At 40.6% G+C, this 13,711-nt stretch overlaps 1 protein-coding gene across 1 annotated transcript in view; it reads right to left on the reverse strand.

The window, feature by feature from the left end:
- The window catches only part of MED13L (mediator complex subunit 13 like), a 418,263-nt gene that overhangs the window by 69,958 nt on the left and 334,594 nt on the right, over positions 1-13,711 (reverse strand). Inside the window, exons 8-13 of the mRNA XM_019539346.1 lie at positions 13,195-13,357; positions 12,121-12,225; positions 7,337-8,068; positions 4,107-4,329; positions 1,692-1,797; positions 1,074-1,198 (exon numbers count right to left, since the gene is read on the reverse strand). Of these exons, the coding sequence (XP_019394891.1) occupies positions 1,074-1,198; positions 1,692-1,797; positions 4,107-4,329; positions 7,337-8,068; positions 12,121-12,225; positions 13,195-13,357 (1,454 nt within the window). The remainder of the gene's footprint in view (positions 1-1,073; positions 1,199-1,691; positions 1,798-4,106; positions 4,330-7,336; positions 8,069-12,120; positions 12,226-13,194; positions 13,358-13,711) is intronic.

Here is a 13,711-nt window from a genome sequence, read left to right on the forward strand (position 1 = left end):
AACTAGGCCTGGCAAAGCTTTAAATATTTGAAGAAGCAGATGCTTCCACATCAAAAGCTTTGCATGATTTTTGAAGGCTGCTATTTTACTTCTGCACAACACTCATTGGCATCTCTGAAAGCACTACTGAAAATACCAATGCATCATGGCAGGAAAGAAGGGCCAACAGGCAGGAGAGCACTCACTTTTATCTGTATATTCAGCTATGTCATTCAGGACTAAGGGTGCAAGAGGAAAAGTGAAGCATGACAAGAAGGTGGTAAATAAACCCTGCTTTTAAAAGAAAAGGACTTCAGAAAAGGGGGCAAAAGACTTTCAGAACATCCCACTTACCTCTAGTAAGCTCAGGATCAGCTTCTGTGCCATTATGACTAAATTAGATTACATTTTAAGGCAGTAATTATTCTTAACTCTGTCTTTCATTATAATTTTGATTTTTCAAGTGATCAGTGTAACTTTATGTTCTTTTACCTTTCATAACAACCCAGTTATCATATTCCTTTTATTAACCACTTTACTTTTGTACAAGGAATACGGGGGGTGGGGGGGATGACAACACTCCTGCTTCAAGGAATAACTGGAACAAAGTAAAGATGATTTCACTTTTTCCTGTGGTGTCTTGAGTAAAACAGAGGAACAGATTCTCAGGTGGTGGAGCTAAGATCTTTTCTACTGTGCACAAACACATGAACAACATAGCTGAGGATGCAAGCCTGAAGTGTCTTCAGATAAAAACTACTCAGTCCAAAAATACAGTATTTTGTCTCGGCAAATATTCCTGTAATCTCTCTCTGCAATGTTTACGGGTAGCAAAATTTGCCATACTGCTATCTAAATGATCTGACTACAAATGTTGCTGAATTTTAATGCACGGATACTTTCCTGTGTGAGGGAGCTTCTTAAACAATTTGTTTTCTGGTTGCTGTCATCTCTTCCCACTGTAAATGTCGGTCTGTTTACCTAATAACTCCCTCCATCATCCCCATGCAAAGACTGCTTCCTTCTTTTATCCCAACAGCATTTTTCTTTAGCTGTTGTTATTCAAAGTGCTTAATGCAGCCCCCCAGACTTACGCCCAGCTCATCTTCATCAGAATTATCAAAGATGTTATCTAAATCATGAAGTGATGGAGCCAGATCTGTCACCTGTGTGAGGCTCCCAGAGCCAACTCGGCCTGCAGCACCATCCTGCCGGGTATCTGTGGAAAAGGGTTGAAACAAAAAGCTTGAGAAACAGCAAGAACCCAAAAGTGGAGGGAAAAAACACTTCTTTTTAACTTCACACCTCACTTTAGCCGGGAGAGAGACAAGAATCATAGAAATCAATTTTGTGCTCTGAGATTAACTCTAGAAGTAATATTCGAGTACTTAGACTTAATATGTAGGTCAAATGGAAGTCAAATACTGAAGACTACCCATAAAATAATACATTTCCATACTGATAGACTTTACTGAACTCCAAGTTGCTTTCTTTTCTTTTTTTACAGTAAAAAGAACAAGGCTAACTATAAATAAAATGAAATGTATTAATTTGTTAGATGGCTTTTATTCTTCCTGCCTCTTGTAATAGGTCAACACAAATATTTTTCATCCTGCATTAAAGCTTTTGGAATATGAATCTCTTCTGCAATTTAAAATGGTAAGAAGAATGGCTTTCTTTTAAGCAGAAATATTAAAAAAACCAGCACCCACCTGCTTTAGGAGCAGAACTGAAAATAGACATGGCATCTTTCCCATCAGGCACCGGTGTGGAATGACCAGGTGTGGGGATCTCCTTGGTACCAATTCCATCTTCTGACTACATACGGAATCCAGACACACACACAGAAATTTGATTATTTATATGCAAAAACATTGGAAAACACAGGAGAAAAGAAAAATGAGATGGACTGAATAAAGCTTGAGACTTACAGTTCACTACTACTGCTTTCTGTCTTTATTATAAACTAAACACTTACCGTCAATGGTCAAATGGCCATATCACAAATCCACTGCACAATCCTGCATAAGTGGTCTCTGTGCAGAGAGCCAAGAATTGGAAGACACAACATGCTGCATGTCACATACTGAGCATATAATAGGTTTATAAGAAAAAAAAGCCCTATTCTTGTCTCTTCTATTTTGAATGTTACTTAGTGTTATCAGGCCTTTTCTTTGAAGAGTGCAAAAAGCCTTTAAAAATGGGGAGGGGTGGGGAGGAAGACAAGAACATTCATATATGAATCTTCCATATTAGGAAAAACATGAAATAATATTCCAACATTTACAAATGATCCATCAATATCCATCTTTTTGGGTAGCTAAAGAAGGTAAGACTGTTCCATTTGCATAGAATATATGCATCCAAAAATTTTAACCATGGTGAAGGAATTACCTACAGAAACAATGAAATGAATGAAGTGAACAGTCAGACAATGAGAGAGGATTACAAAGAGTAAGATGCACCGGGAAGGAGAAATTTCCTGCAGGTGTGAAGGCAGATGGCCCCAGAATAGTGATCACATCATTCTCTCTCATGTGGAAGAAAAGCTGCGAGGAGATGTCAAAACCAACATAATATCGATATTACAAACCCATTCAACAGACGGCTGGATGGTCTTGCCCAAGGCAAAGATGATGATTGGGGATAGAGAGACCTGTGTTCTGCAGCAAGCTGAATGTGTCAGCTGTAGCAGATAATACCTTAAAAAAATGCCGCAAATTCCTTCTCTATAATTAGAGCCATAAGACTATATGGAAATTAAAAGCTTTGGTCCTTTATTTTATTCTGTTTGACTGTGTTTTGCTGATGGTCAAAATTAAAATATGTAAGTATGAAACATAACTATAACATCATCATTTTAACACAATTTAAACAGGATTAAGTCAGAAGGATTAAGTCAGGAACTACCAACTCAACCACATCAGATGGAGACATATATTTTCCTATATGCATAATGAGGTGTGAATTAAATGGGCGCGTCCATATGTGCAAGTACATGCGCTTGCAGCAGCTCAAATAGATGCAGTGCAAATCTGAGCCGGAGCTTTTTGCCTCCACTTTGTTGTGGAGCAAACTGTGCCACTTGGGGCAAAATAACACTGGCTGGCTCCTCCTGGATCTGCAACCAGGGGGAGCTAGAGCAGTATAAAAACCTGCCCTGGCCAGCAACTCAGGACTACTTGCCCTCAGGAGCTTCTGAGGCCCAGCCACTTAGTATCTGGGGACACTGGCCCCTTGGGTCAGCTAGCCTTCTGAAACAGCATCCCAAATTCACTTTTTAAAACACCCTAAAATCCATATTTTTCCACAATTAGAACAAAAGAGAGGGAGTGATCAGATGGGTAACGTTTTATTGCTATATTTAAAATGTTAAAGCAATTTGGAAGCCTACCAGTGTCTCTAGCATCACAATAAAATAAATCCTAAGTGTCTATATGTTTTACTGTTTGCTCCTGGTTTCCTTATTGCATGGTGGCTGTGTGATGGGGGAATGTGGGGTGGAGGGATGCTGGTCAGTGTGTGGGAACTGTGAATGTGGGGGCTGCTTAGGAGGGATGGGCCCCTGTCTCCCACAGGGAAAAGCCCCCGACACACAGCATATAAACTACCCTGCCTGCAGGGTTGCAGCCCCCACCAGGGGCTACAGCTCCCCTGCAACCCTCCACTGGTCTCCAGGCCCTGCTCATTCTCCTGATCATCTCCGGCCTCCAGGGACTGAAATTGAGCAGAAGAATGAGCAGGAGGCTGGAGACAGCATGAGAAGTCTCGAAGCTCATTTCCAGGGGCTTGTCTCCAGCCTCCTGCTCATTCTCCTGCTTGTCTCCAGCCTTGGGAGTATTGTGTGGGGGGATATTGCCCCTGCACTGTAGATCTGCAGCATGGGGAATGTTTTTTTATTTCCGCATGTGCCTCTTGCAGCATCTCAAGGGGTTTGAGATGCTGCAAGAGACATGTGCACTCTCATCTGGATGCGCCCAATAAGTTCTAAAAGATGGATCTTATTATTGTTCTCTTGAACAGAGATCTGCATCATCTTATGAATTACTACAGCACACCAGGTGCTATTATACTATTACAAACAACAACAATACCAGTAATAACAACACTCTGGTCTGATACAGTACCTTATTCTTTTTCAGAGGATCTTTATCTGTTCCAAGTTTGCATTTTTTAGTGCCAGTGAAGCTGTACTTTATATCACCATCTTCAAAAGTATAAGGATCACTAGCATCTCCTAACCCTTCTCCAGGTTGCTGTATTAGAGGCAAGGGGTCAAGATAGTTCACTGTCTGCCCTGGTTTGACGTCTTCCAAAATTTTAAACCGTTTATTAGGTTGCGCTAAGAGTCTGAAAAGTTAAACATAAAAAAACCCCAAAAAACAAACAAAAAAATCACTATTAAAAGAACACGCACTTTTTTTTACTAAGACAAAAGTAGCAACATTGCAGATTTTCTTATGAATACAGTGACTTTTATGTTTTTCTCTGTCTGGTTTGAAATACCTGAAACATTTTTTTTCCTTCTAACATTAAACACTTGCTCACTGCACTGTCAACTTTTCTGTTAAGCCAATGAAAGAGACTGAGTTTGTGCACCATATTTACTCAAATATAAGACAAGGTTTTCTCCAATCAGCATGAGGGGAAAAGACCTGTGTCTTACAACCGCATACAAGGAAACCTCATTAAATACATTGTCTATCATTAAACTGCTGCCAAAAGCAGCATGTGCTCAGTATTGTAAACTAACTATGAATCCGATAAAGTGCAGCCAACACTGAGCATTAAGTATAAAACACATGGCCCATACGGAGCAAACATACTGATGGGTACATTATTTATTTATGGCCCTTAAAAAAATCCAGGTAGGTGTTCTCTCTGCAGGGAAGCACTGCAATACCAGGCCAGCATCAGGAGAGCTAGAGCCAGCCCTAAAATCCTACCTTTGGTGCCAAAAATGCTGATCTTAGTCAAAAAGTCTAATATGCTGATAGGAACCTATCAGAAGGACATCCCACCTGAGTAAGATATATGGTAAAGTCCATTGCATGGAGAACCCCTCAGTGCCAACTCTTTTTCAAGTCATGGTGAGCCAATACACTTAATACATTTCAATTTCTTCTTCACTCCCACAGCTGAGCTGTGCCTCTTTCCCATTTTCAGTCATTCTTGTTTCCTCTCTCAATCTGTTGCATATGATTAGCGTGGCCATATCCTCCACGAGGTGGAACTTGTACCAGGCTGCCCCAGCCTCATTTAAATATACATTTTTGAAGGATCCCAGGACTCGTGACAAGAACGCTTGGTTCCAGTTATTAGTGGGGGGTTAATTAGCACATGGATCCTTTGTGGGGGGTGGTATCTGATGTACACCCACACAGTGAGCAATGCTGAGCTGTGGGGTCACCATGGCTTGAAATGCTGTAGACTCTGCTGGCGCCCATCCCTATGAACTGTAAGGTCAAACATGAGCCTTTTGGCTTTGGACTAACATCATGCATACGGACTTGAAAAAAAAATCCTTAAAAAAAAAAAAAAAGAGAGAGAGAGAAAGAGAGAGAGTGTTCACATATTCTTCCTGGTAATGACAGGGTTCATAACCCTGACCAGAGAGGTGGTTCTGCAAGGGAACTTGACTTGACTAAGCAGTATGGGTCTGACAGCCCACTTTGATGAATTCATCTCTTGCTTCAGAAAGCCCTGTGGAAGACCAGGAACTTACTACAAACAGGCACACAAACCTCACAGCTGAGGTCTGCATCAGAGTGAGCCTGAGTGAGATGCACTGCTACTACAGGAAGACAGTAGAGGAGGACAAGAAAGAGATGGTGGGCATCATATGGAAGAAAGGGGACTGGCATAGACTTTTCAAAGAGAGTAATGAGGATGATGGCAATGAGTGAAAGGACTGAACAAAGAGAAGGGGGATTTGGGATGTGGGAGGGGACTGAGGTAGTCCTTTGCACAACTCTGACTGTTTCAAGGCAATGGTGATGGACGTGCAAGTGTGCAGGAAAAAGGGTGTGCAGTGCGGTCTTTGTAATGAGGCTAAGAATGATGTGAAACACAGCAGTCACAAGACAGTTTGTTAGAGATACAGTTATAAGATATATCAGTGGAAGGGTGACAAATTCAAGGCAAATCTCCAATAATTAGATTCTATATATGGAAAATTTATGAATGTGGGGAGGGATCTTCTTATATTTGAGTAAATACAGCAATATTTGCCTGTTATCTCATTTACAGTTGTGACTGCTGGAGCTAACTTTGTAATAACTTTAAAAATGTTTCTATAGTTATCTTTTATGAAACGCTCTGACACTTTCCACACTGCCCAAATTTGTTTGTTTTTTTAATTTGCACAAAATTAATTTATACTCTCAGGTAAGAGGAAAAGGAGACTGTTACTTCAAAATCAAAAACATTTTAATGCTTTTGAAGGCAAGCAACTAAAAATGCTTGACCATTAAAAGCTGCTTATATAGCAAATATTCTTTGTCAAGGGAGACACGTGCCATTTACTTTTTCTAAGTAAAAAACCTCCCAAATGTATATTATATATTTGCTTTTGTGCATGCACAGGAAAGGAAATATGCTATAGCTCAGTCTTGATCTTGTGCCCACTGAAATTAAGAAGATAACCTTCATTCACTCTAATGGTGCAAGATCAGGTACTTACTGACAATATTGATTCCATTACAAAGGAACTATACAACTCCACAGTGTACTGATTAGGTTTTATGAATACAATACGAATAAATTTATGAGTACAATTTTAAAGTCTACAGAACTGGGCAAATTAAAATTAGGAAATACAATGTTATAACAGGGAGAGTCCTATCCTTCTCGTTGAAATCCAGCATTAATTAATGAAACTTTTGGAATGCATTACATTAGGAAAAAAAAAAATCACCAAATTCAAGAGGCAAGACTCCAAGGGCACCATTATTTTTGAAAAAGATGAATTAATGTAGTTTTGAATATCTATTACATCACTGATATTGTCCAGCACAAAACTACAAGTGATAAAGAGAAACCAGATTATAATTCCATCTATGTGTTTACCAACACTGACAACATACGACATCACTGAGGCTATACTGATATCATGCATCATCTGCAGAAGTTTAATGTAGTTAGTGGTATAAAAGTTATATGAGGAACTGTCATTTAAAATACAGTTAGTTTTCTACTGTGTATCACTACCATATACAATCCCCCTGAACTATGTTCTGTTGTCAGTTATACTAAAGCAGTCCCAAAGGCTTTCATATCCCATGTGGCTACCACTAAATGTAGAATTCAACACTAATTGAAATTTGGTAAGACACTGGTAACTAGATATTGTTTTTACCTTTTCAGTGCAGTACTGTCTGAATTTACTTCCATCTTTGCATCACATCTCTCACGTGGGAGATCTGGTAGCCTGAATTCTGGATCTTCACTTGATGGGAGAACATAGCTCCGCCATTTATCAGATGACTCACTGTTATGAACTATCCCACAATATAATGCTGTCTCACTGACCTCTGCCATCAGAGGTAGCCTCTGACCAACAAGAATTGTCCTATCGTCTAGACTGGGCAATGGCTGGAGCTCTAACCCATTTCCATAGAGTGCTGGATTCACAGGTACTGATGGTGGGTCCAAATTCTCTGCTTCCTGCCCTCTTGGCTGGGGACTAAGTGTAGGAGGCAGAGGGGAGGTGGGGGAATGGGGTGAATCCATGGGATTCAGATTCATTTGTTTGCTTGGATTTCCAGTGGGGATAGATAGCTGCTTCTCATATTTTCTGGAGTTTGGAACTTCCAAAGAGGTCTCCATCCCTGCCAACCCCAGTTTCTGTCCTGATGCATCCTGCTCCATGCATAGTTCTTCAGTCACAGATGGCCGATGGTGAAATGGCATCATAGGCCTTTTTTGCAGCTTGTCTCCTTTTTCCTGTCTTTCTGTTATTTTGTGCTTAGAAGAGGCAGGAGGTGGCAAGGAAGCAGACGTGGAGGAGGATCCCACACTGAATCCTGGCTGTGATATCGTTGGGGGGCGGCTGGTGCCAGTAGCACACCGCTGTTTGAAAAGCTTGTGCCTGAAAGAAGAGAGGAACAAGTCATCACATGAATGGAGAGACTAGGATCTAATACTGCAAAAACAAAATAAGAAATCCTGGCTCTATTCCTGACCCTATCACAAACTGCAGAGTGATCATGGGCAGGTTTGTTAGCCTCTCTGAATCAGTCATCCTTGACAACATACCCAAGATGGGGATAATGCCATTGTTTCACAGGGCAGTATCCCAGGAAAACGTATTTAGGTTTTTAACACTCAGAAATCCTTAGATAGAAGATAATATGAAAATAAGCAAAGCACTGTTGCTTTTTGCTATTGCAAAGCTATCCTTTTTAGAACCAGCAAGGACCTTTGTGAAGCAAAGTGACATTTCTTGCAGATTTTGAGCATGTGTTAGGAATGACAGAGGATTTTGTATTTTCACTGTGCTCACAGATGCAATGCACAGCAGGTTGCTTTCATGAAATTTTTCCTCCAGACCATGTGAAGGAAAGGGATATGACTCATGCCAAACAAGAAGTGCTCAACAATTGATACATAAGGCAAGAACAAATATTTTTAAAAGAACTTTAAAAAAACAAACAAAAAACCCTAATACAGCTATGCCTTATTTAGTAATATCATAACATTTAAGACATGATTTGTTACAGCAAGTCCAGTATCTTTTAAAACGTGAAGGACAAGAATGTAATTCAATATGCTAGAGATTGCAGCCACAAAATGGTGTTTTCATTATAATCCCCCAGGCAATCAAGAAGACCTTGAGACAGATACCTGTGCATGACATGACAACCTCTCTGATACTACAGCTTAGAGCATCAGTAGATCATACCATGGGTTAATACACTAGGATCTTCCCTCTGGACACTTTGGTTAAATAGAATCAAAGCAAATTTTAAAAGAAGCTAATGCTTTTTGGCTGCTTTTGATATGCACTTGATGACAAGACTATTATAAACATATGGACAGTTGGCTGTATCACCTAGTTCAGAGATGGGATAGTAAGGATACTGAAGATTAGGATGGAAATGCACTTAATGAATAGTGTAAGCAACTTTGCCAAGTACTTGCCCACAACAAGGTTCTAGTGTAGATTACTGGTTGTTGGCTTATATGAAATGAAGCCCAGCGTATCTACCCAAAAACACCACTCTTTCTGTAGGCAGACAAGGTTCTTTGGGTAAATCTGATATCTTTTATTAGACCAACTCAAATAGCTGGAAAAACAGAGGAAGCATCTGCAGATGGTCTGTGCTCTTCACAGACCATCTGCAGACACTTCCTCAGCCTGATGAAGGGTACCTGAAAGTTTGCAAAGAAGAATTTTTCCAACTATTTGAATTGCTCTAATAAAAGATACCAGATTTACCCAAAGAAAATCTGTCTGCCTATGTCCTTAGACCAACACAGCTACAACCTATATCCATGGAACTCTTTCTATAGTTACTATATATAGCAACAATGTCAGGTTACAAACAAATTAAAAAAAAAAAAATCAGGAGTGTGGCAAGGGTTGGCATGCAGCTGTTGCTAGTTCCCTGAAGGAGGTATTGGGCTGGTGGGAAACTTACCCAGTGGGGTCCAGGGAAGCCATGCCCCCCTGCACACCAAAGAAGGACATCTGAGGGCAGGGAACTCACTCAGCGGGGCTCAGGTGAGCTGTGCTTCCCCCATACACTGGGAACAAGCTCCAGGGGGAAAACTCATCCGGCGGAGTTTGGACAAGGCACACTTCTCAGCACACCAAAGAAGAACACTGGAGGAAGGGGAACCCACCCAGTGGGGTACGGATGGGTCACACTTCCCCAACATGCCAAAAAGAGTTCCAGGGAGAAAACTGAAGCAGCACACCAGGTCCAGAGAACATATGCCTCGGGAGTCGGTGCTGACTGGCCCAGAGGAAACCCATGGAGTCTAAGAGGAGGATGCTAAGAGAGGTTTGGTGTTTGGCATCTAAGGGAAAAATGCCAGTGCAGCATGACTGGGAAGAGGACTCCACTGCAACAGAGACCCAGCCATCTGAACCCTCATGGGACTCCGGGATAGCGCAACCATGAGTGAGCCTCCAACCCGATCCATTGAACAAGATAAATAATGCCAGCCAGCGGAGCAGCTGTGGGTGGATCCACAAGTCAGAGGGATGGGGACATACAGAGACAGTACATTGTGAAATGCTGGTGAGCCCACTGGAAGAAAAGGCACAAACTGACACCAGATGCGGGGTTAGCTTTGGGGAACCCAGATAGCTCAGGCAAAGGAGAGATTTGCCTGCAGGGACTGCATAAACGGTCACCAAGTTCAGACCAACTACAGGGAGCTAAGCTGGACCTCCAAATGCAGGTTCCAAGTTTTTTTCTTCCCGAGAAAGTAATACAAACAAGGGAATGAGAGCCTGTTTTCTTTTATTTATTATTCATCACTCCCAGACAAGGGAGAGAGAGCAGGGGAAAGTTAAATCCCCATGGCACCTAAGTTACAGTTAATTAAGTTATAGGACATACATCTGGGAGCTATTAAGCTGCCTAGTTGAGGATCTTGGAGACTGGCAGGTAGAGCTCTCACCCACCCAGGATCTACCAATCCCAGTGAGAAAGAAGATGGCCACAAGTTACACTGGAACATTAGACGGAGACCCGTCTAGAGAGGACGGCCACCAACTCCTTGTGGAGTCGGTAACTGAAGTGGGCTGGGGAGAAGCCGAGACCCAGTGACTCACACTCATTGTCAGAAGAGAAGGAGTAGTCGCCTGAGAGGAAAGGGGCAAGGTGTAGGGATGGTGGAGCCCTGCAGAAGACCCTCATCAGTCTGACCATCACTCTAGACACCATCCATCCTCCCAAAAAATAGCGTAACATCAAGATATGGCAGGCAAGAGAGAGTAAAAATGAGGCAGAGGTTGTGGTGATTACAATGTGATGAAAGGGAAGTGAGTAGACGCACCCGTTCATAGGGAGATAAAAGAACAATTATACTGCATAATTAAAAACAATACTAATAGCATAATGAAGTATAAATTACTTGATAAAAAGTTCATAATTTCAATTTACAGTTCAGTATATTGTAAAGTAACATTTTAAACGTCTGTGATCAGACAGGCAAGATAAATTATCAAGACAAGACAAACTATAGCTAACTTAAGAAACTGTCTGACAGATCAATTTAACTTTTCATTTATATAAGGGAACATCCTATATTTCAGTGGTAATTAGTAGCTCTATCCTTATTTTCATGATCATCTCTCACACTCAGGATTATAAATTGTGAAGTTAACTTTAAATCAGCAAAAGAGCTATATAGTTCCATATACATATGTTCCTACAACTCATCACATTGCATACATTCCTATAATCTACCAGCTAGAAAGTTCTCTTTGTAGACTTCTGTACTTTCTCTGTGCACCATATGAGCTTGGGCAAGAATTTCTTGCCAAAATGCTTTCAGGTGTTCTGTTTGGGCTAATTAATCGAATGATTTCATAAACAGTAATTATGCTCCTTAAATCTGTTATCAATTCACTACAATTAAAAAGTATTATTTTGTCAAATGTTAATAAAATCACTAAGCATTGTTTTTATACTAATAACGTCATCTGCAAAAATTCTGCCAAATACTACTCAAAGTTAAAAGGAAAGGTCTTAAATACTGTAAAAGTGAGCAGGCAATTATTTTTTTGCTTTTTCAGATTCCCACTATTTATATTTTCTTTTACACAAGAAAAATGCTCCAGAAAATGCAATGGACCCCATTTAAAAATGAGACAATCTTTATTAAAAAGTTATAGTCGTATAAGAAGAAATCATTACATTCTACACTGGTGACAAGAGTTAATTACATTCTTGTCTCTTTTTTTGCCACAAAGAATTAGATAATAGGCCAGATCCTCAGCTGATATCAATTGGCACAATACCACTAACTTCACTGGCATTAGGCTGAGTGTATCATTTGAGAATCTGGCCCTATATTTTAAATAATATGTCTGCTTGCTGCATAGTGACCGTGTCCAAGTTTATACTGTCCATGAACTCAGCAGTCTTCTTTCAGACTGACACATTAATTCTCTTTGCTACCCACCTGGAACAAGAACAACTGACTCTTTGGACCGGATCCACAAAATCCCAAGAAACCGTGTTGCTAGGAACTTCTTCCTCCATATTTGGAGTAGCAATCTGACTTCTCCTAAGGGAAATAAAGTATATTTATTTTATACTTTAAATATAAAAAGCACCCTGTTCAAATTTGCTGATGACACTAAGATGTGGGGGGATGTGGGCATGCTAGAAGGAAGGAATAGGCTGCAATCGGACCTAGACAGCTTACAGGGGTGGGTGGATGAGAATAGGATGGGATTCAACACTGACAAGTGCAACGTGATGCACCAAAATAATTCTGCACTTGAAACTAGTTTCTATCTGAGCCAAACCTGAAAACTTAGCACTTAATTTTTACATGGAAGTATTACCTGAGTATCACAAAGCTTGTATCTGGAGTTTGTGCACAAATGTCTAAGGGCAGGTAATAGAGGTACCAATTAAAATTGCATCTGGAAATATGTATTGAAAGGTCCAATGAGGAAATAACATGGAGATAATGAAAAGACAAAATCTTCTTGGAACATCTGTACATCATGCCAGAGCAGGATAATTTAAACCTCTAGAAATGAAAAGCACTAATAACAATGCACTTCCATGCCCTTGGCAGTCTGAGTTATGAGTTGCCAAATGTAAATATATCCTTCCAAATGTTTACATCTATAAATAAGTATAACCTTATAAATATAAACTTAGAAGGTTATTTGTCCTTAGATCATCTACCTTCCAAGCCAAGAAAGTCTTATGTGACCTAGTATCTCTGCAGTCAATGAGAGCACGTGTGTGTAACTGACACAGAATTTGGTTCTCAAAGAGCCACAAATGAAACGGACCAAACTAAGTGCACGTGTAATCACTATTACTGTTAATATTTTTCAAGCTAAAACAACTCTAAAATTGTGTTTGTTAATGTTACCTCAAATTTTCATTATGATTACAGAGCTATAAGAGTAATGCACACAGTGAGGTAACATTATGTAAGGTCAAAGACAAAAGTGTTTAAACAAGACAGTTATACTATTGTTTGCAAACAAAACAGCCATAAACATCCTCTTACTTAGACTGTGCCCTGTTGAGGATGCATTCCTTCCAGACTCTGTGGACCATATGACTGTGGAATTTTAGAGGCATCTTCCCTGACTTTTTTGGGCTGTGCACAGTGACCGTCCCTTCCTGTGTAGCTGAATGGCTGACAGAGTTGTGGGTACCTCCGCTTTCACCTTCAAGAAAAATCAAACAGTACTGTAGACAGAAAGTAGCAGCAACTGCAACATTACATATTCCTGAAACACTATATCAGCTGATGAGCATTCGTAAAATCAATGGTTTATGCCAGGGGTTGTCAACCAGGGGGATGTGTACCCCTGGAGGTACTTAGGGGGTAGGCAGCAATGGCATGGAGAAGTGGGGGTACTTGGGAAGCAGTGGCATGGGGCCACCGCTGCCATCCATCACTTTCCATTGCCGCCATGCGCTGCTTCCCCATACCCAACTACCTTCACTTTTCCACACTGCCGGCTTTGCGTCTGACCAGCTGTGGGAGAGGAGGGAGGAGAAGCGCAAACAGTAGCAGG

This window comes from Crocodylus porosus, unplaced genomic scaffold, assembly GCF_001723895.1.
Source record: "Crocodylus porosus isolate Cpor-Errol unplaced genomic scaffold, CroPor_comp1, whole genome shotgun sequence".
In the NCBI taxonomy this organism is placed as follows: Eukaryota; Metazoa; Chordata; order Crocodylia; family Crocodylidae; genus Crocodylus; species Crocodylus porosus.